The sequence below is a fragment of the Cynara cardunculus genome (assembly GCF_001531365.2).
Source record: "Cynara cardunculus var. scolymus isolate 2C chromosome LG 15, CcrdV1, whole genome shotgun sequence".
Lineage (NCBI taxonomy): Eukaryota > Viridiplantae > Streptophyta > Magnoliopsida > Asterales > Asteraceae > Cynara > Cynara cardunculus.
The window spans coordinates 12,253,788-12,271,912 of record NC_037542.1 but is presented as its reverse complement, the minus strand read 5'-3'; the positions used below and the strand labels follow the sequence as shown (position 1 = coordinate 12,271,912).

At 31.8% G+C, this 18,125-nt stretch overlaps 1 protein-coding gene across 2 annotated transcripts in view; it reads left to right on the top strand.

Annotated features, from left to right (window-relative positions):
• Positions 1-10,000: 10,000 nt before the first annotated feature.
• The window catches only part of LOC112527316 (endoplasmic reticulum-Golgi intermediate compartment protein 3), a 15,725-nt gene continuing 7,600 nt past the window's right edge, over positions 10,001-18,125 (top strand). Inside the window, exons 1-8 of one of the 2 annotated variants that reach the window (XM_025137895.1) lie at positions 10,001-10,139; positions 10,430-10,557; positions 11,048-11,130; positions 11,246-11,321; positions 11,412-11,479; positions 14,781-14,865; positions 17,458-17,579; positions 17,678-17,761. In XM_025137895.1, coding sequence (XP_024993663.1) covers positions 10,470-10,557; positions 11,048-11,130; positions 11,246-11,321; positions 11,412-11,479; positions 14,781-14,865; positions 17,458-17,579; positions 17,678-17,761 — 606 coding nt within the window. In that variant the 5' untranslated portion in view covers positions 10,001-10,139; positions 10,430-10,469. The remainder of the gene's footprint in view (positions 10,140-10,429; positions 10,558-11,047; positions 11,131-11,245; positions 11,322-11,411; positions 11,480-14,780; positions 14,866-17,457; positions 17,580-17,677; positions 17,762-18,125) is intronic. The other variant, XM_025137896.1, reaches the window with a different exon arrangement.

The following is an 18,125-nucleotide window of genomic DNA, read 5'->3' as shown; positions in this document are numbered from 1 at the left end:
TGGATTGCTCATTAATTTACATTACTACCCTTATGCCATAATTACCAACAACTAAATAAAGAATCTTTTTTTTTTTTAATCGTACGTTTGGTATGGAGATCGGATCGATAAGATTTGAACATGATAAGATGATCGAATCTTATTGATCTGATCTGTCATAACCTGGTTTAATATCGTGGGACAACAGGTTTTTTATCGTCTTGTGTTGTCGCACGTACCAAACACACCTTCAAAGCATCTCTAATGAAAGGTTCGAATAAACATATAAGAACCTTACATCATTTGAGGGTTTTTTTATTAATCTGGATATCTAACCCGTTATGCGAGCCGACGAATCTCAGGGTGATCGTCTGTTTTGTGGTAGCCTTAAGTCACTGCATTTGAACCTCCGGGCCATAATGGGATTTTTATTTCTCTTTTGATTTAAACTTGGGACCTCTGACACTTTTGACATTTGAAGTTCAAGCTCAAACCAATCAGTATCACTTTTATGGTTACATTATTTGAGTTACTGTACGTGAACCTTGATTTCTATCTTGAACTTGGTGTGTAATGACTTTTTGTTAGTTTTTTTATATATTTTATTTAATTTATAATAATTTATAGATGTGGAACCTAAATTATTTATGTGTATGTTTTGGTTTTCCAGACGGGTCGGGTGGTCAAAAATCATACTCAATTACCAGAACCCAATTATCCCTCCAAAAGTTGGGTTTCGGATCTTCAAATTTTGAATCATTCGGGTTTTGCACAAAACGCCTCGTTTTTAGCTCGGGTTCGGTTCAGTTGCCGGACCACTTATGGTTTGCCACCAATGATGACTAGATAGGTAGGCGTCATGTGTGCTTTCAGATGTTCTGTATTTGACAAGAATAATCGTTGATTTATAATAAGACGAATATGATGGTTCAAATTTTACGTTAGTTTCGTGAAAAATACAAGATTCGTTTGAAGACAAAAAAAAAACTCGAAAAATCACATTAAAGAATATGAATCTATTACTGTTATATCAACCGAATAGCATTTTGTTATTGTTGACCGGTTAATACACAATTCACGATGTAATTTTAACTTATCATGATAAGATCGAATTTATATGACATCAGGGTAATAGTGTTGTAGTGGTATGCTACGTCGGTGCAACAGTTTACCTTGATATGTGTGTTTTTGTTTTTTATTTAGTTATGGTTTTTCATTTTTCAGTCGTGTTTGTTATGGTCTATTTCATTCAGTTCGGCATCAATTCATGTTTTAATTCGAGACTGTTAGAGTTGGAAAAACGGTTTCAATTATGGGTCTTGTTGTTTAATATTGTCTCGATATATTATAATTGAAACCATTTGGGTCGTGGCGCACTGGTTAAACCTCAGGAGGGATATAATTGAAAATCTCATTTTAATAGCCAATAGTATTATCCGATAAAGTAACTGAGAATGATGACTCTTAGCAAGAAACGTTTATCCAATAAACATTTGATAAAACGGTGTTTTTAACTTACAATCCTCAAACATGACTTAGGGGCCGTTTATTAAACCCATATCCATGTAAACACTTACCAAGTCACATTTATTTACCTAATGAATATGACAAGGACCAAACATTTTATCCGGTGAGTGATGGTGACAATTCTTACCATTTACCAGGTAAATTATTGTATATGATGTCGTTTGATGGACTAAACTCTTATTGCGTAAGTATATGATGGTATTGAATTTTACCGGTAAATACTTACCGAATAAGTACTTAACCTCATATAATTTCTCTGTATGATAAATTTTTACTTTTGAAGAAAAGATAAATTATATACTTGGGTAATTATAATTGGCATATGGGTTTTTCAAATAATTGCTTATAACTTGTGAAAATTACCAAGTTGCCCACGTTTTACTTGAGAGAAAAAAGTAATGGAAAGTGCATGAAGAATGTTAGTTTGGTCATTTAACATGCCATTTGCATTTTAAGACAAAAAAGTGGGGCACACCAAGAACCGACCAAACCGGCCTAAAAATTCCAGTCTGCAAAAGGTGACGAAATGGTGTCTTGTGCGAAATAGACACATATGCTTTCCGATCTACTTTTTTTTTTCTTTTATTAATTAGTAAGACAAAATAAATTACCGTTTTTATTTCATATTTCTCTCTTCAAAAATACGGTTAGTGTTTGTTTGGCTAATGTTGAGAAATGAAAATGACAGATAATGAATTTTTATTTTCTTCAACCAGGAATGAAATTTTGGGTTTCTGGAGGAATGAACTCATTATATTATAGAAAATTAAATAATTTTTTTTTATTATTATTCTCATTGATTACTGCTTAATACATCTAGTCAAACACCCCGTTGGTTGTTGGCTAACAACTACAAGGTCCTATTTTACATTTTTTTTTTTAAGATGTAATTTTATTTATAGACTATTATATAAACTTAATATATACATATATATATACACACACATTATAAGATTATAGAAAAATTCAAATACAGCTTAGAGGGAATCACAAGTTTGGCCCCTTGTGAATAGTTGTTTTTCGGTTTTGGTCCCTTCCAAACATGAAGTACATTTTTGGTCCAAAAAACAAGTTTTTTAGCCCGAACTTGCCCCTCCCATGGACGCCATTTAAATCTCTAGCCATGCCATGTGCCTCTCACGTGAAGGACATTTTGGTCATTTCCCCCTTTTCCCTCTTTTATTTACTAGATTAATACTCCAACGTTCATCTTTATCCGAAAATGGAGAAAATACTAAAATGCCCCTTACATGACGGGCACATGGCATGGCTAACGGCAGTGATTTAGACAACATCCATGGGAGGGGCAAGTTTGGGCTAAAAACCAAAAATTCGTTTTTTGGACCAAAAATGTATTTTATGTTTCAGAGGGACCAAGACCGAAAGGCAGTATTCACGAGTGACCAATTTTGTAATTCACTCTACAATTTATTATTTTTCACCATTGTATACTAATTTTATTTTGTTGATTTATGTATTTTGTTAACATACTAAAAACAGTTAAAACATAAATAAAACAAACTTTAAAAATCTATTTTATAATAATAAATTTAATTTTTTTTTATCAATTTTTAACTTTTATGTTTTATTATTTTTCATCATTGTATATTAATTTATGTTTATTGATGTATATTACTTAAAATTCAAGATTACAAGTAAAATATAGGATAAACATTTCATTTTAAATATAAAAAAACTAAAATATAATTAGGATAATTATTGGGTACTAATAAAAATACTTATATCTTTATAAAAAATTATATTATTAAACAAAAATAAAAAAAATGAATTAAACAAATACATAAAAAACGAGAAATTTTAAATAGTTAGTCTGGTACTAACATCAATATTTTTTATGATATATTCATATTTATATTTTATTCGGAAAAAAAAAAACATTATGCGAAAAAAGAAAAAAAAAACGAAACACTAAAAACGAGATGTATCTCGTTGCATTGTACGAGTACCCTTCTAGTATTTTTAAAAGTGTTAATGATTCGATTAAATTCAAAACTTCAAAGATCTTAAAATTAACCTTAAATAGCGTTCGTAAAAGAACAGAAATATATAAACGTAATTTCATTTCGAATAACCTCGAGTTTAAGTAAGTTTTTGTTTTAGTTAGCGGTTGAGCCTCAATACAGATAATTAAAAGCATCTTTAATAAATATGTTATATTTTTGAGCAAACTTTTTATAAATCTCCAAAATTTCTAAAAAAATATATATATAACAATATAACATTACTTTACAGGGTGAATATGGTAATAACCAAGAATCTTACCCGATAAGAGCGAGACAAAGACCACAAGTCTTATACGGTAAGTGAGAATGATGACTTTTACCACGGTAAACATTTGTTGGGTAAATTATTGCATACGATGATGTTTTGGTGAACTAAAAAATCTTACCCGATAAGTAAATGATGGTGTTAAATTTTACTGATAAACACTTACCAAGTAAGTTTTTGATAAACGGCCACTTAATTTTATATTAATTATATGGCAATTAATAATTCTCGTTAATAATCCAAACTATTGATTTCATATACAACTATTTGACTTCATGTGAAAATTCATCTTAGGTATCCAAACTCGTGAAAAACAAGTCGGGAATTTATTATTTATTTTTCTACGAATTTTGACTTTTTTTCATGACTTCAATGGCTGATTCATTAAGTCATTAAGTAGCATTTAATTTTTACATGATTATAAAACAAGGCGTTGAAAAATGATGAATTAGATAGGTTATCGTGTAGCTATCGTTAATACTAAATGATCTTGATCCAAATATGTCTTATTTAGACGTGTTTGACAACAATAAGTTTAGTTAAGGTGTTTCTTTTTAAGAGGTGATGAAGTCTGAAGTCTGGTTTTATTTCTGATTTATAAAAGATGGTTATGAAGTATGAAATTTGAATCAGTAAGATTGTTTATTTTTACGTCTGAAATCTGAATCGATCAAACTAATGCAAAAATATAAAAGATAAATAGTTTTTTTATTAAAGTATAAAAGCTAAATAGTTTTTGCTAAGAAATCTCTTCCGGCCCTCAAAATATTAACCATTTGATAAAGGGTGGATTAGAATTAAGAGGTATCAAATGATACGTTTACCACTTAAAATTTCAGATGACATTTAAAGCTTTTAAGATATTGTTTAACGCTCTTAATACCCAAACATCTGAACGAATTAGACTTTAGAGTTATTAAAAGGTAATTTTAAAAAAATAAATAGGTCTTTAGTTTTTAAATTTATTAAAAAATATTACCTGATAAACAATAAGCTAACTTCTTAAGAATATACCAAGATTAATTCAGATAACTTCTCAATAATTTCCAAAAGTTTTTTATTTTTCTAATTATACATTTATTGGAAAGGTGCTCACGTAATATAGTGAGATATATCTCAATTTTAATATTTTATTTTATTATTTATCTAAGTCGATGTAATACGGTTTTTAGTGATTTTGATAAAAACGATAATTTTTTATTTTTGAATAAAATATAAATTTAAATATATTATAAAATTATGGGGGAAAATATATCGATATTAGTATCAAATTTATTGTTTAAAATTCTGGTTTTTTATGTATTTTTTTTAATTCAATATTTTATTTATAATTTAATTTAGATTTAATAACGAAAAGTAATTTATTTATCGTTTAATAACATAATTTTTATAGAAATAATAATCAATATATTTTGTTATAACTAATGATTCTCTTAATTATATTTTACATGTTTTATATTTAAAATGAGATGTTTATCCTCTATTTGATTATGTTTATCTATAGTTAGTTACACAAATTAAAAAATAAAACTTTAATAAGTTGTACTTACGCACAATTTACTTGTGCTCTTAAATTTCAAGTAATATACATCAATAAAAGTACTTTATACATAAAAAATAGTTTTTAAAAGTTTTTGCCAAATACTTAATAATATAGTATAAATATACTGAACCGAATGGCATTCAACATTTCTTTTTATATTATTCTTTTCAAAAAAATAATATTAATTTATTTTATTTATAAACACTCTTCCTAAACTCATTGTCCCAACTCCAGCACTGCTCCCAACAGGAATAGACTGTAAGATCTCACATTGGTTGGGAAGAAGAACAAATGTTATTAGATACCTTCTATATTAAACACATTTTAAAATCGTAAATTAATGTACAAATAAAATAAACAATATTTGTTACGGTTATACTGAGATTTTACAATTTACTAATTAATACCTAATTTGTAAACCAACAATTAATCATCACATAAATAACAAAAAGAAAAAGTGTTTTAAATAAATAATTTAATGGATTTATATATAAATAAATACAAAAAGGGGTGGTCAATTAATAACCCACCATACCTCCCAAAAGTCTAAAGTCCAAGTCCCCAAAAAGCAACGGAATGGTGACTTGGATTTGATCCCTTCAACGTGGCCTATGTATTTCTTGGACCATTTTTTTTCGTTCATATTTCTTTAATTATGAAAAATAATATTTAAAAAATTAGTCATTGATTTATTATATTATATGTATAAAGAATCAGATTGATATGAGAACGGTAACTGGAAAATACGAAAAATGCCGAATAACATGTGATTTTATACTGAAATCACACGTGATTCCATATTGAAATCACACGTGATTCCCTCGACTTTGACAGACTACGTCGTCTGCTCACCTTTGGCGTTGAACTTCTCGTAAGCGTATGTAAAATCACGTGATTTTACCGTTTCTTTGTTCTCTTATTTATATATATATATATACACACACAAGTACATGTCATTCTTTTTTTACAAATTTACAAAGCAAATGAATACGATCATATCAAACACATATTATGATCTAATATGATGTTTGGTTTACGGAATTCATAAAGGATCTTTCGTCGACCAGATTCCTTGTTCTTGTTTGTTTTGCAAATTGGATTACGCCAAATAATGTGAATTATGCAGTTGAAGGATTCGATCATTCATTTGCATAAGACAAGAATTTCATTCATTAGCCAGTGTCAGGTTTTATAGTTATTTTTAAGAAAAAGAATCGACTCTGGATTTAATTTAATCAACTCGAACCCTCACCACACGCCATCGTTGTCCCCCCCTGTTGTCATTGTCGCCTCCCCCTCCACCACCACCACCACCGAGTATCATTATTATTATTAATTTTACCTTTACATGTAATTTATAAAGTTTAAGCAAGACAAATACGATATATTCTAGGGGCATTTATTGTCATTTATTATCATTTTATAATTTCGAATATATATTATGCTAATCAAACATACAAATTATAATTTATTTGACATATTCTATTTCACTTTTTGTCAACCAAACACGTGGTCAAACCTAATTCAGTTTATTTAAGTTATTTTAAATTACAATTATTTTGACACGTTACATATTTACATCCATTGCAAAATCATCTTGCGAACCAGATACTCCCTAAGAATTTCATATACAGAGAAAACGAAAATAAAAGGAACAATTGCAAAATGCGTTTTATGTATACAAAAGCCTAATGATCCGTTTGGTTTGCTGGATTGTTTTTGAAGGATTCATATTTTATAGAGGGATTTAGATTAAAATGGATTTAAAATCATTGGTGTGTTTGGTTTGTAGGATTTGGATTCCATTATTTATAAATAATTTATATAAAAAAGTTATAAATAATTATAAAAATTGTGAAATTACATTTTTATTAATCGATTATTTTAAAATAAAATGGTTTTTAACATTTTTTTAAAACCTTAATTCATACAATCCTACGAAATCTCATGAAATCCCGAGCACCCTCTAAGAATTTCAAAATCCTATGTTTGTAGGATTTCAATTAAATCTTAGGATCTCAAATCCGAAAATTGCGACAAACCAAACATATGATTGAAATAGATTTGAAATCCAAATCCATCTAAATTCATTTGATTCCTGCAAACCAAATAGGACCTAAACGTCTTTTTCCTGAATCGATTGAATATTTGCATGCACATCAGTTTCATTAAAAATTTATGTTCGACTTATTCGCATTTGATGATGGATTTCAAAACCAGACAATACCACTAACGATTTGTTCATTTTTTGTTGAATCAGTCAAATATATTTAACAGCTTATTCGCTTCGCCATTAATCAGTGGCCTTTGTTTAATTTTCAAAAAACAACTGATATTGATATATATATATATATATATATATATATATTGGTTATTATACAACCCTTGACATTTGTGCAACCAATACAACACAATCTCAACCGTCCATTTCATTTGATGAATATGTGATTTCATTGAAGTTTTGATTGTTTCCTAATATAAAGTATTAATCATAATTAATGAACACTATTCATATTCCATAAATATTCAAATCATAATAAATGAACTCCCATCATTTCTATAAATATCTCAATTAATTGGGTTGCAAGGGTTGTACAAATACACAAGGTTGTAAAAGAAATATACCCTATACACACACACACACACACACATATATATATATATAGGGGTTGGTTCAAATACTAATCAAGATTATCGTGTTAACTTTGTTAACCGATCTTGGTCATTGATTTGAACATCCAACGGTTGTCATTTATTGAGACTACAAATTTAATTATTTAATTACCATATTAATAAAAAATTAGGTTCACAATGGTTCAGATGGTAGAATTGTAAAAAGTGAATGATCTTAACGTATCCTATTTTGTCAGCCTATTCTGTAACTTCCAATCAATAAAGAAACCGTCAATCTCATCGATCAATATTTTAAATCAGTAGCAAAAAATTAGGTTCATAATTTTCATCAAAACAATGGAGGATTTGGAAGGATTACCAGGCGACGGCATCCAGATAAGATTGAAACATGTGTGTGAACCTAATGAACAATTGAAATATTAGGTTCATAATCTTCATCAAAACAATGTGTGAACCTAATGAATAATTGAAACATGTGTGTGAACCAAATAGACATATTGTGTGAACCAATTGAACACATATGTGCACGAGTGAACACATGCCAACGTTGAGTGAACATGTGCGTGAACGGTTTGATCATTTTATTCACTTTTGGAATTCGAATTCCGAATGTATTCGTAGACGCTTTTTTCATTATCATTGTCATCGATCTGTTTGACTCTATGATAATCCATATTACTCGGGCTATAACTGAATCTTTACAAAAGGGACTTTTTTGAAATTTACAATATCAAAACCATTGTAGGAAGAATGAAATGTAAAGTAAGATGAACAAATGTGAAACTTCATGTCATTATTACATGAAGATCAATTAGTGATGTTTTAAGATTTGTAACTTTCAATTAAAATATTGGGGAGTTACATAAAAATGACAAATTACCTAAATACCCTTACACTTAATATGTGAGTTACATTTGAACCTAACTAAAAGATGAAACATGATTGGTTGATGGTGGTTAGCATAGTTAACACAAAAAAATGGGTTAATATTTGAACCAACCTCTATCTCTTTTTCTCTCTCTCTCTCTCTATCTATCTCTCTCTCTCTCTCTCTCTCTCTCTATATATATATATATATATATATATTTATTCGTTACTTTCATCAAACAACATAATTACTTTATGTCAATCATTCTATTCATGACCGCATATAGTGCACCAATTTTTTTCATGAAATATCAGATTTCATACGATTCAATAAAAGCACAAAAATACTGATTGGACCGAATATATAATACAAAGCTTTTTCTATAATGCTATTATTTATACCCCTAATTTGACCAAGTATTTATCATCATTTTGTTGAATTAATACCTCTTCTTTGTTGCACTTTAGTAGGCCATGGGTGTTATGCTTTTGACTCACAATATGCATGTCATATAATTTTATAGGTATTATAAATTAATATTATTGATTATTAGTTGGACCAGTTTTTTAAAATTAATCTGGATATTTAATCTATCATGCGAGTCGATTAATCCCAGTGCGACCACCTGTTTTGCTGGTAGTCCGGAGTCACTGCATTTGAATCTCCATGGTCACAAGGAGATTTTTATTCCTCATTGAATTTGAATATGTACCACGATAACACTGTATCGTACCAAATTATTTTTTAAATTATTTATTAATTGATGTTTAATAAATAAGATATTATATTTTGATTTTTAATTATTTAATTTTCCATTTTTTTGAATCCTAAATTCATATTAATTAAAGGTTATACGAGGAAAGCACATACTATTAATTAAAAGTTTATGGAGTGGAAGAAAAGCCTTACAAACCAACTATACTAAAAAAAACTTGTTCACATTATAATTTTAAAATACATATAATAACACACAACAAATAAATATAATTACATATTTCATGAAGCTAATTATTTTTTACTCTTAGAATGATAAATAATACGGTCACACGTCACTTGAAAGATTTACATACTGCCACATAACCAAACCCAACCGAAGATAATTCGGCTTATTTTATTCCAACCCGACCCACGGCCCATTTCTGGTGGACTTTGTAACAATACCCATGGAGTCACGGACGGCCTCTCGCAGATCATCGTCGTCTTCGGATTCATCACCGGTCAAACGCTCCGGTCTTAGTTTCTGCGTGTTTTTTGGTCGAATAATTGCTCGGTCTCTTTCGCTTCTCGTCGTCCTTTCAGGTCAGCGCATATTCCTTCTTTTCCAGACTGTTGATGTGATGCTATTATTCGACATGATTGTGTTTACGACTGAATCATACAGATTCGTATAAAATCTTGATATTTTGTGATGACATGATTCGATAGAATTTCTTGTTGAAATTGAAAATTTAGGCGTCCATTGACAAGAACCCTTTATAATACGTGATTGATGCATTGTGTTAGGTTTTGACTGCTTCAAGCTGCGAAATTTGATTGAATCACGAATGTTTTCAATTCAATAATAATGATTTCTTATGACAAATTGACAGTCACAGGTGTATACAAAGTTTTGTAGAAGAATAAAACATCATGGGTGTGAAACAAGTTATAAAGAACCTTGATGCCTTTCCGCGTGCAGAAGAGCATCTACTGCAAAAAACACAATCCGGTGCTGTTGGTAAGTGTCTTTGATATTGTAAATTTCTTGATGTTTATAAGAGCATGTCTGAGGGAGTGTGTTCACTTGGGTGGCTACCATGTACATTTGTATGATAAATGATTACTCTAAAAAACAAGAAGAACAATGAACAAATGTCTTTGATTGATAAAACCCAGAATCATACAGTTAAGGGACATTGTAACCAGAAGAAAGTATGCCTAATTTGAGAAGAAATTGGAAAGAATATTGTTAAATTTACTTGAATTTTACTGTCCTAGGCTGTAAGTTCCATTGTAGCAAGTCACTTTATGGCTCAAGTCTGCACCCGTGAACCAAAAAACGGCTGAACAACCTATAGCTATAAGTAGATAATTTGGAATTCAGTCCATTCCACTAATACATACATTGTAGAAATAGTTGAAGTGGGTTTGGTTTTAGTATTATTGGTATTTATTCCATCATTTGTATCTTTAATTTGAAGTCTCTCTCCCCTCTTTTGTTTGTCTAGTTTCAATTGCAGGTTTGTTGATAATGGCAACGTTATTTGTGCATGAGCTGACGTACTACATTTCTACATATACAGTTCACGAGGTTTGTCCTTTCACTTTTTCGGTTGCCATAATATTTCAGCCTTGATGGTCACGACTTTAAATTTATTATATGTGCTCCACAGTGGTTATATCTTGTAAAATTAATATGTTGGCAGATGGCTGTTGATTTGAAACGTGGAGAAACACTACCGATCCATATAAATATGTCATTCCCTTCTTTACCCTGTCAAGGTTAGCAATTTTGTAGTCAAATTGATTCCCATGTTTAGTTTTTCATAACTAGCATTTTTCCCTCCATTTTCACATTTCTGTTCTGGTCAGTTTTGAGCGTAGACGCTATTGATATGTCTGGCAAACACGAAGTGGATTTAGATACAAATATATGGAAGGTATGAATTTTGTTTATATTGTTAGAATATAACGTGTTATTTACTTAGATGCGCAAGATGTACATATTTTTGTAGACATGCAACATCTTAGACTATTACTGTAGCAATATGATTTAAGTGGTGGATTTTTTATTCAATTCTTAAATCTCAGGCTGCATTAAATGACATATGGCAGGACAAGGTTTTATTTGTCTCTTGGGGATTCTTAAATTCTTCAATCTCAGCTTGGCTTAGTATTGGATTTCATGTTTCAATAGGACTAGGTATAGTCATCTACCCACTAGAATTCATGTTATAGGAGGATGCCTACACACAGGACCAAGCAGATGCTAGGCATAATCATAGGAGCAAATAGTGAAAATAAATAGCAACCCTATTTTTACCATATTAAATATTTTCTGTAAGGAGTTAGGAGAGAAGAAGCAATCATGTTTGATTTGACAATAATTCATGAATATTGAAATGAGCGTTTTGGGAGAGAACCCACCTTTCGAAATTGCGTCATTTTGTGTTGATTATTTGCTACCAATAAATCATTGCTGGGCTCTATCAATATATGAGATGCTGCTGTGAGGGATTAACTACTCCCTCCAAATTAAGAAAAGCATTAGTTTTTAAGATATTCACATTGGGATCATGGATACATCATGAACAAATGGAAGTTTGTGCAATTAAATTGTCAATACTCCCTTTATAACAAAAGACCCTCATGTTAAATTCACTCATACTTCATTGTTTTGTCCATTTCCCATATCTAGTCATGTGGGCCCATCTTTTTTTATAATCATGCTATACAATCATATCCACAAAATGAAAATGGAGAATACAAGAACATTGCCAAAATGAGTAGTTACTTAAATGTTGAGAATATTTTTTGTTCTCTCTTGTGAAAACCTTTTGTTAAGAATCAGATAGCTAAGGAGAGTTTTCATCATCTCTTGCTATAAATCAATTTTCTTGTTATATAAGATGTTTACATCAAATAATAATATCAGTATGCACCTCCAGAAACAATATAAAGAATTAGAGATGAACGTTCGTTTAAATCAGCCAGGAACTGCTTGTTCCTGATATGACTGTAATTGGAAATAACAGATGATGGAGATGCACTGGAAAGATAGAATTTTGGTGATTGAAGATGGAAGGGAGGTATAGAGAGAAGTTTGAAAAGTATGGGACTTGGGAAGAAGACAGAGAGATAAGTGTAGGCATCAAATATCTTGTAGGAGGTGTAGTAGTATGAATAGTATACTTAAACCATTTTGTAAAGTCAAACGAGAAATCATTTGATAGTATTTGTGTGAAAATATTAGTGTTCTTTCCAACCTTCTCGTTGTCTTTGTGTGATTATTGATTTAGAAGCCTATCTAGGCCTCGTAGTCTCAATCAGGGTTGCTGACTTGACTTAGAAGCTTGATTCATGTGCTAAGGCCATAATTAGGGAATCAATAACCTGGTGACATTTAGGTTTGGACTACAATTCTTCGTACAACTCGCATGAGAGTTTTGCTTTAACCATTGGTGGCACCTATGTATTGGCAGACACATGGTGTTCCATTCATTGTTCTGTTTCATTCTATTCAAATTTGTTTTTGTTGTGCTGTCTCTAGATTCCATATCGACCCTCGAAGATTCCCAATGTCCAGTTTCACTGTCAGTCAACTAGTTCAATCATCGTACTCTGCTGTCCAGTGTGTTTGCATACTTCTTTCACAGGGTTTTCTGTCCTGACTATACACCAGATCTATTTTGCTCTACCCAACGTTGTGTGCTAGCCTGCAGTGGCTGGATAGAAAAATTCTCTCTCTTGATGTAGATGCCATATGTTAGCTTGTTGTGTTCACATGAGCACTGCAAGTCTTTACAACTCCCTTTCATTTCTGCTCTCTTCAACATGGTTCTGGATAAAAATCAGAAACAACCAGGAGTGTCCAGAAAAATTCTGGAATCCTTCTGTTTGTTTCAAATTTAAATATGGAATGATATTTAAGAGGAAAGTTTGAAGGGAACCACGAGATCTGATCTGCTGCGACACTTGTAGACATGTTGCTTCTCTTTTGATCCATAACCGATCCATGCCTTGTTGCATCAATGGTTTCATTTCATGAAAATCTTCCATAATGGCATTCTTAAGGAGTGATAAAATAATCTTTTGATGATAGGGAAATTGGAAATCAACAATTCACACTGTTTGATAGATGGAAAAAATCAAATCATCTAAAATGGAAGAAACATGGATGATGAATCAAACAAAGTAATAGGAACATTCAGTTTTATCTTATATTAACCCTTGACGAATATAAAATGTTAATTTGCGGAGTTGTTCATATGGGGGGACTGGGGGATCATAAAACAGTGAAATTGAGAGTGAGGCAAATGTATGTGGAATAATTGGCACTGTATCTAGCACTGTCTGTTAGTAAAATAGGTACAGCGGTGGAGCTGCTCTACTTTTTTGAACAGGGGTTTGGTCTGTGTACATCTTACCCCTTATGGACCCCACCTCTGGGTGGGACACACCTGGTTTGTTTGGTTTGGTACAGCGGTGGCAGGCTGCTGACTGTGTTTGTTGTTTCTTTTATCCTTCAATTTCTTGAGCCAACTTAGGAAAGTTGTTAGTTTTATCAGCTATTTTGTAGCCAAACAAACGAATTTCAATGGTACTTGCATATTTTTCTTATTTATTACGAAGTAAACAATGCCACTGAGGCACTAACATAACCTAGAAAAAGAAATGTTTGGGAAGTCACATAGGCAGAAATCACATGCAGTTCTAGTTGCTACAATTTGGGTCTTGTCAATATCAAGCATAGGTTGACTGAGATGAAGTTGATGGCTGATCTAGATTCCGTACTTCTTTTTGGCTTAAGCATACACACGATGCTTATGCACACTATTGACGTGGAATAAGCATTTACTGACTCTCTCCTACTCCCAATCATTTCCTTGGGTTTTTTTTTCCTTGTATCTATGGGTTTTATTTATGGCATGACCCAACTAGTTTGAGATAAAAGGCTTAAATTGTTGTTCAAGTTTTATCTTATGTGATTAGGAATCCCAAACCACATTACCTGGGGTCTAATGCCTCTTGACCATATTTTTGTCTACTCGGCACTCGCTTGTCTATTAGTCCTGTATCATCTTTTGCTTTTACTTTTACTTCTGATGTAAACTCTTGTGGGATTTATCCAGCTTACCCATGCTAGTTTATGATAAAGGCTTGGTTTAGTTGAGTTTCATTTGATGTCGTTTGTCCTAGTTGATGCATTATCTTTCTTTTAATGGGCAAGAGTTATTGCAGCTTCGATTGAGTAGAGAAGGGGTGATCATCGGGACAGAGTATCTATCTGATCTAGTAGAAAAGGGGCATACGACTCATAAGCATGGTAATCACTTCTGAATTTATCTGGTTTAACTTGAATCTGTGATCTTTATTTATTGTTGATTATCTGACTATTTTGTTGAATTCATTTCATGATTTTAATATCATTCTCATAGTATTTATATGCTTCTGGAATTAACTATGATGCTTATGTAAATCTTTCTGATCAATCTACCAAGCACTGTAGAATGCATTTATAATTTCTGAACCTCACCCTACTTGTTTCTATTACTTGGAAGCATAATTATCAAAGCAAGAGTTTGTTTAGTTACTTTAGTTGCTACTTATTCTTTGGTTGACTTCATATAGTTGTGCTACAATAGGCCTCACTGTGTTTTCCATGCATTGTTTTTGTAGCCAACTGATTAATTGGATTTGCTTAGTCAATTCGATTCAGTAAAAATGTCTAGTTTAGGTAGGATAAATAGGGTATTCAAGTGAGGTAATGGTTATTTGGGGTTTATAGCTTGAACGAAAATCCTTGTTTGTTTGTTTGGTTATACTAAAATACTTGAACTTAAAATAAAGGAAAGTAAATGAAGTTGTTATACATAAGACATTGAGAATGAAAAAGAAGTGTAATGAACAAGACATTCATTTGGATACCTTCAGTAGGGAAACTGCTCTTGCCTTTTTAAATTTGATAATGTAATCATTAAAAAGGAGGAGGAAGATGTAGATATTTCTTGAATAAAGCAATAATCGTTGTATACATTGACTAGGGTGATTTTGGCACAATTGTCCAGATCGCCCCAATGTATCTTAGAAAATCATCACACCAGGTAAAGCTTTTCACTTTCAAAGATGGATGTTTGTTACACATTTGATGTAGTTTCATAAATATACTCTTCATTTGAGTTAAGTCATGGGATTACAAGATTAACTTGATAAGGCAAAGAGTAAAAATCCTACTTTATATCATCTTATGGGATAACCCTAGGCATTTAGTTCCTTATCTTCTTGGTAGTTGGTTTCTCCAATTGGTCTGCATGTTGGTGAAATGTACTGGTTAATAGTGGAAGATGGCGATTTAGAGGGACTGTGAATTGGGAACAATGAACAACAAAAATTGTAAAAACAATTTCAACCTTTGTTGCTTCTTTATACCATTTTATGTTGCATTCGCATGCGTTGCATATAGTCTCCTTTGTGTCTAGATTCATTAAGAGCAATATGTAACTTCTAATCTTACATGAAACAACCAATTCCTACATTAGTGTAGAAGAAAATAATGCTCCTATATACAAAATACAATTGTATGGAAATCTTTGTAAATCATATATGGAGAATTCACGACAAAGCTGCTTTGGCATTCACACACATTTTGTCTGTTAGAAACAAACTTTGCTCAGAAAATAGATAAGCATGAACTCTGGTATTCATATGACTAGTAATAGTTGGTATGGAATGCTTGCTAGGTAGAAAGCTTTCTTGCTTGCAATTTACAATGATAATTTTATTGCTCAAGTAATCGGTATGTCTTTCATATCTAAATGTGCACATTTTGTTCAAATTGTGGATGGTTTGGCTCATGCGAGAGTCTAAGGGTTTAGCATTCAAAGTGTATACATTACTTTAATATAAATAAGCTAACTTGGATTGGGATCTTATGTCATTTGATAGACATAAGCATGCCTCAATGTTGCGTATACGATTTTGATGGTTGTTTGGTTTCTTGTGTCATTATCAGGACATTCTAGACTATTGAGCTGTTAGAGCTCATTATCTTCACTTAACATGCTTTTTATCTGCCTTTTATGATAATTGCTCCGATTGCATTGTGTGGGAGCCTCTAAATCTTGTTTTGATTATTCTTGGAATAACTAAGGGGCCGTTTACTAAAGGCTTACCCGGTAAGTACTTACCGGCTAATTTTTCTCACCGGATGAACATGAAAGGGCCAAGAATCTTACCCGGTAAGAATGATGATAAGGATGGAGAGTCTTACCCGGTAAGTGAGGGTGATGACTCTTAACCGGGTAAGCACTTACTAGGTAAATTGTTGCATGAGATACGTTTTGATCTACTACAATCTTACCAGTAAAATAAATTATAGTGTTAGACTCCTAACGATAAGCACTTACCGGGTAAGCATTTAGGTAAACAACCCCTAAATCATGCTTTCCTAGAAACAACATGGCTGAGCCTGTGAGAGGTTCCTTCTCACTAGACATTAAGGAGTTGTTTACCAAATGCTTACCGGGCGTCACTTGCCTTACCAGTTGAGATGGCAAAAACCAAGAATCTTACCTGGTAAGAGGCATGGGAAGGACCAAGAATCATTTTCTAATTGGGTAAGTGACAGAAAAGACTCTTACCCGGTTAGCACTTACCAGATAAGACACGCTTACAAATAACCATTTTGATATCCGAGAATGCTACCCTCTTAGGTAAGCGAGGGTGGTGACTCTTGCCCGTAAGCGTTTGGTAAACGGCCCCTAAAATCATTAGGTTTTGACTCATCAGGGTACGAGTCATAGTGGTCAATCTTTCAGGAAATAAGACAAATTTGAATGTATAATGTTTCATACATGTCAATTGCATGTTAAAACTATATATTGGTGATATCGAGGTTCTTACATATTAGTTTGACCAGAAAATGAGACAGATCATCACGAGGATTCGGACAAAAAATTTCATCTGGAAAAATTTGATGATGAGGCCGATACTATGATTAAGAAGGTCAAGCAAGCATTGGCTAGTGGAGAAGGATGTCGGGTATGTGTTCAACGATTTTGTAACATTTAACGGTACAAATTTTTGATAAGAAGTTATTCATTATAGTAAGGGACTAATATTCTTGTCAACTGAATTAGGTTTATGGGGTGTTGGATGTTCAAAGAGTTGCTGGAAACTTCCATATTTCAGTTCATGGTTTGAACATTTTTGTTGCACAAATGGTAAGTAAAACATGATTTTGTGTCTACTTTATAAATCACTATTTAGGAGGTTACAGTTAAGGTATGATATTAGAAACATTTGTTCTGAAACTTGTTCTTCTACGTGACGTGACCACTCGCGTACACCTCCAAACTAACCATGCGAGCTGGGACTTGCAAACTGAGTGGCTGGGATGCTTTGTATAAAACTTGATATTGATTGTATTGATTGAAAAATAATAATAATCTGATACACCTTATATAGGTAAAACTAATTACACTTTGGACCCTAGACAATATTAATAATATAAACTAGACTAGTTGACTTAGTCAAACATTCCCCCGCAAGTTCAGCGCGGTTAGCAATCTGCAACTTGGACCGTAG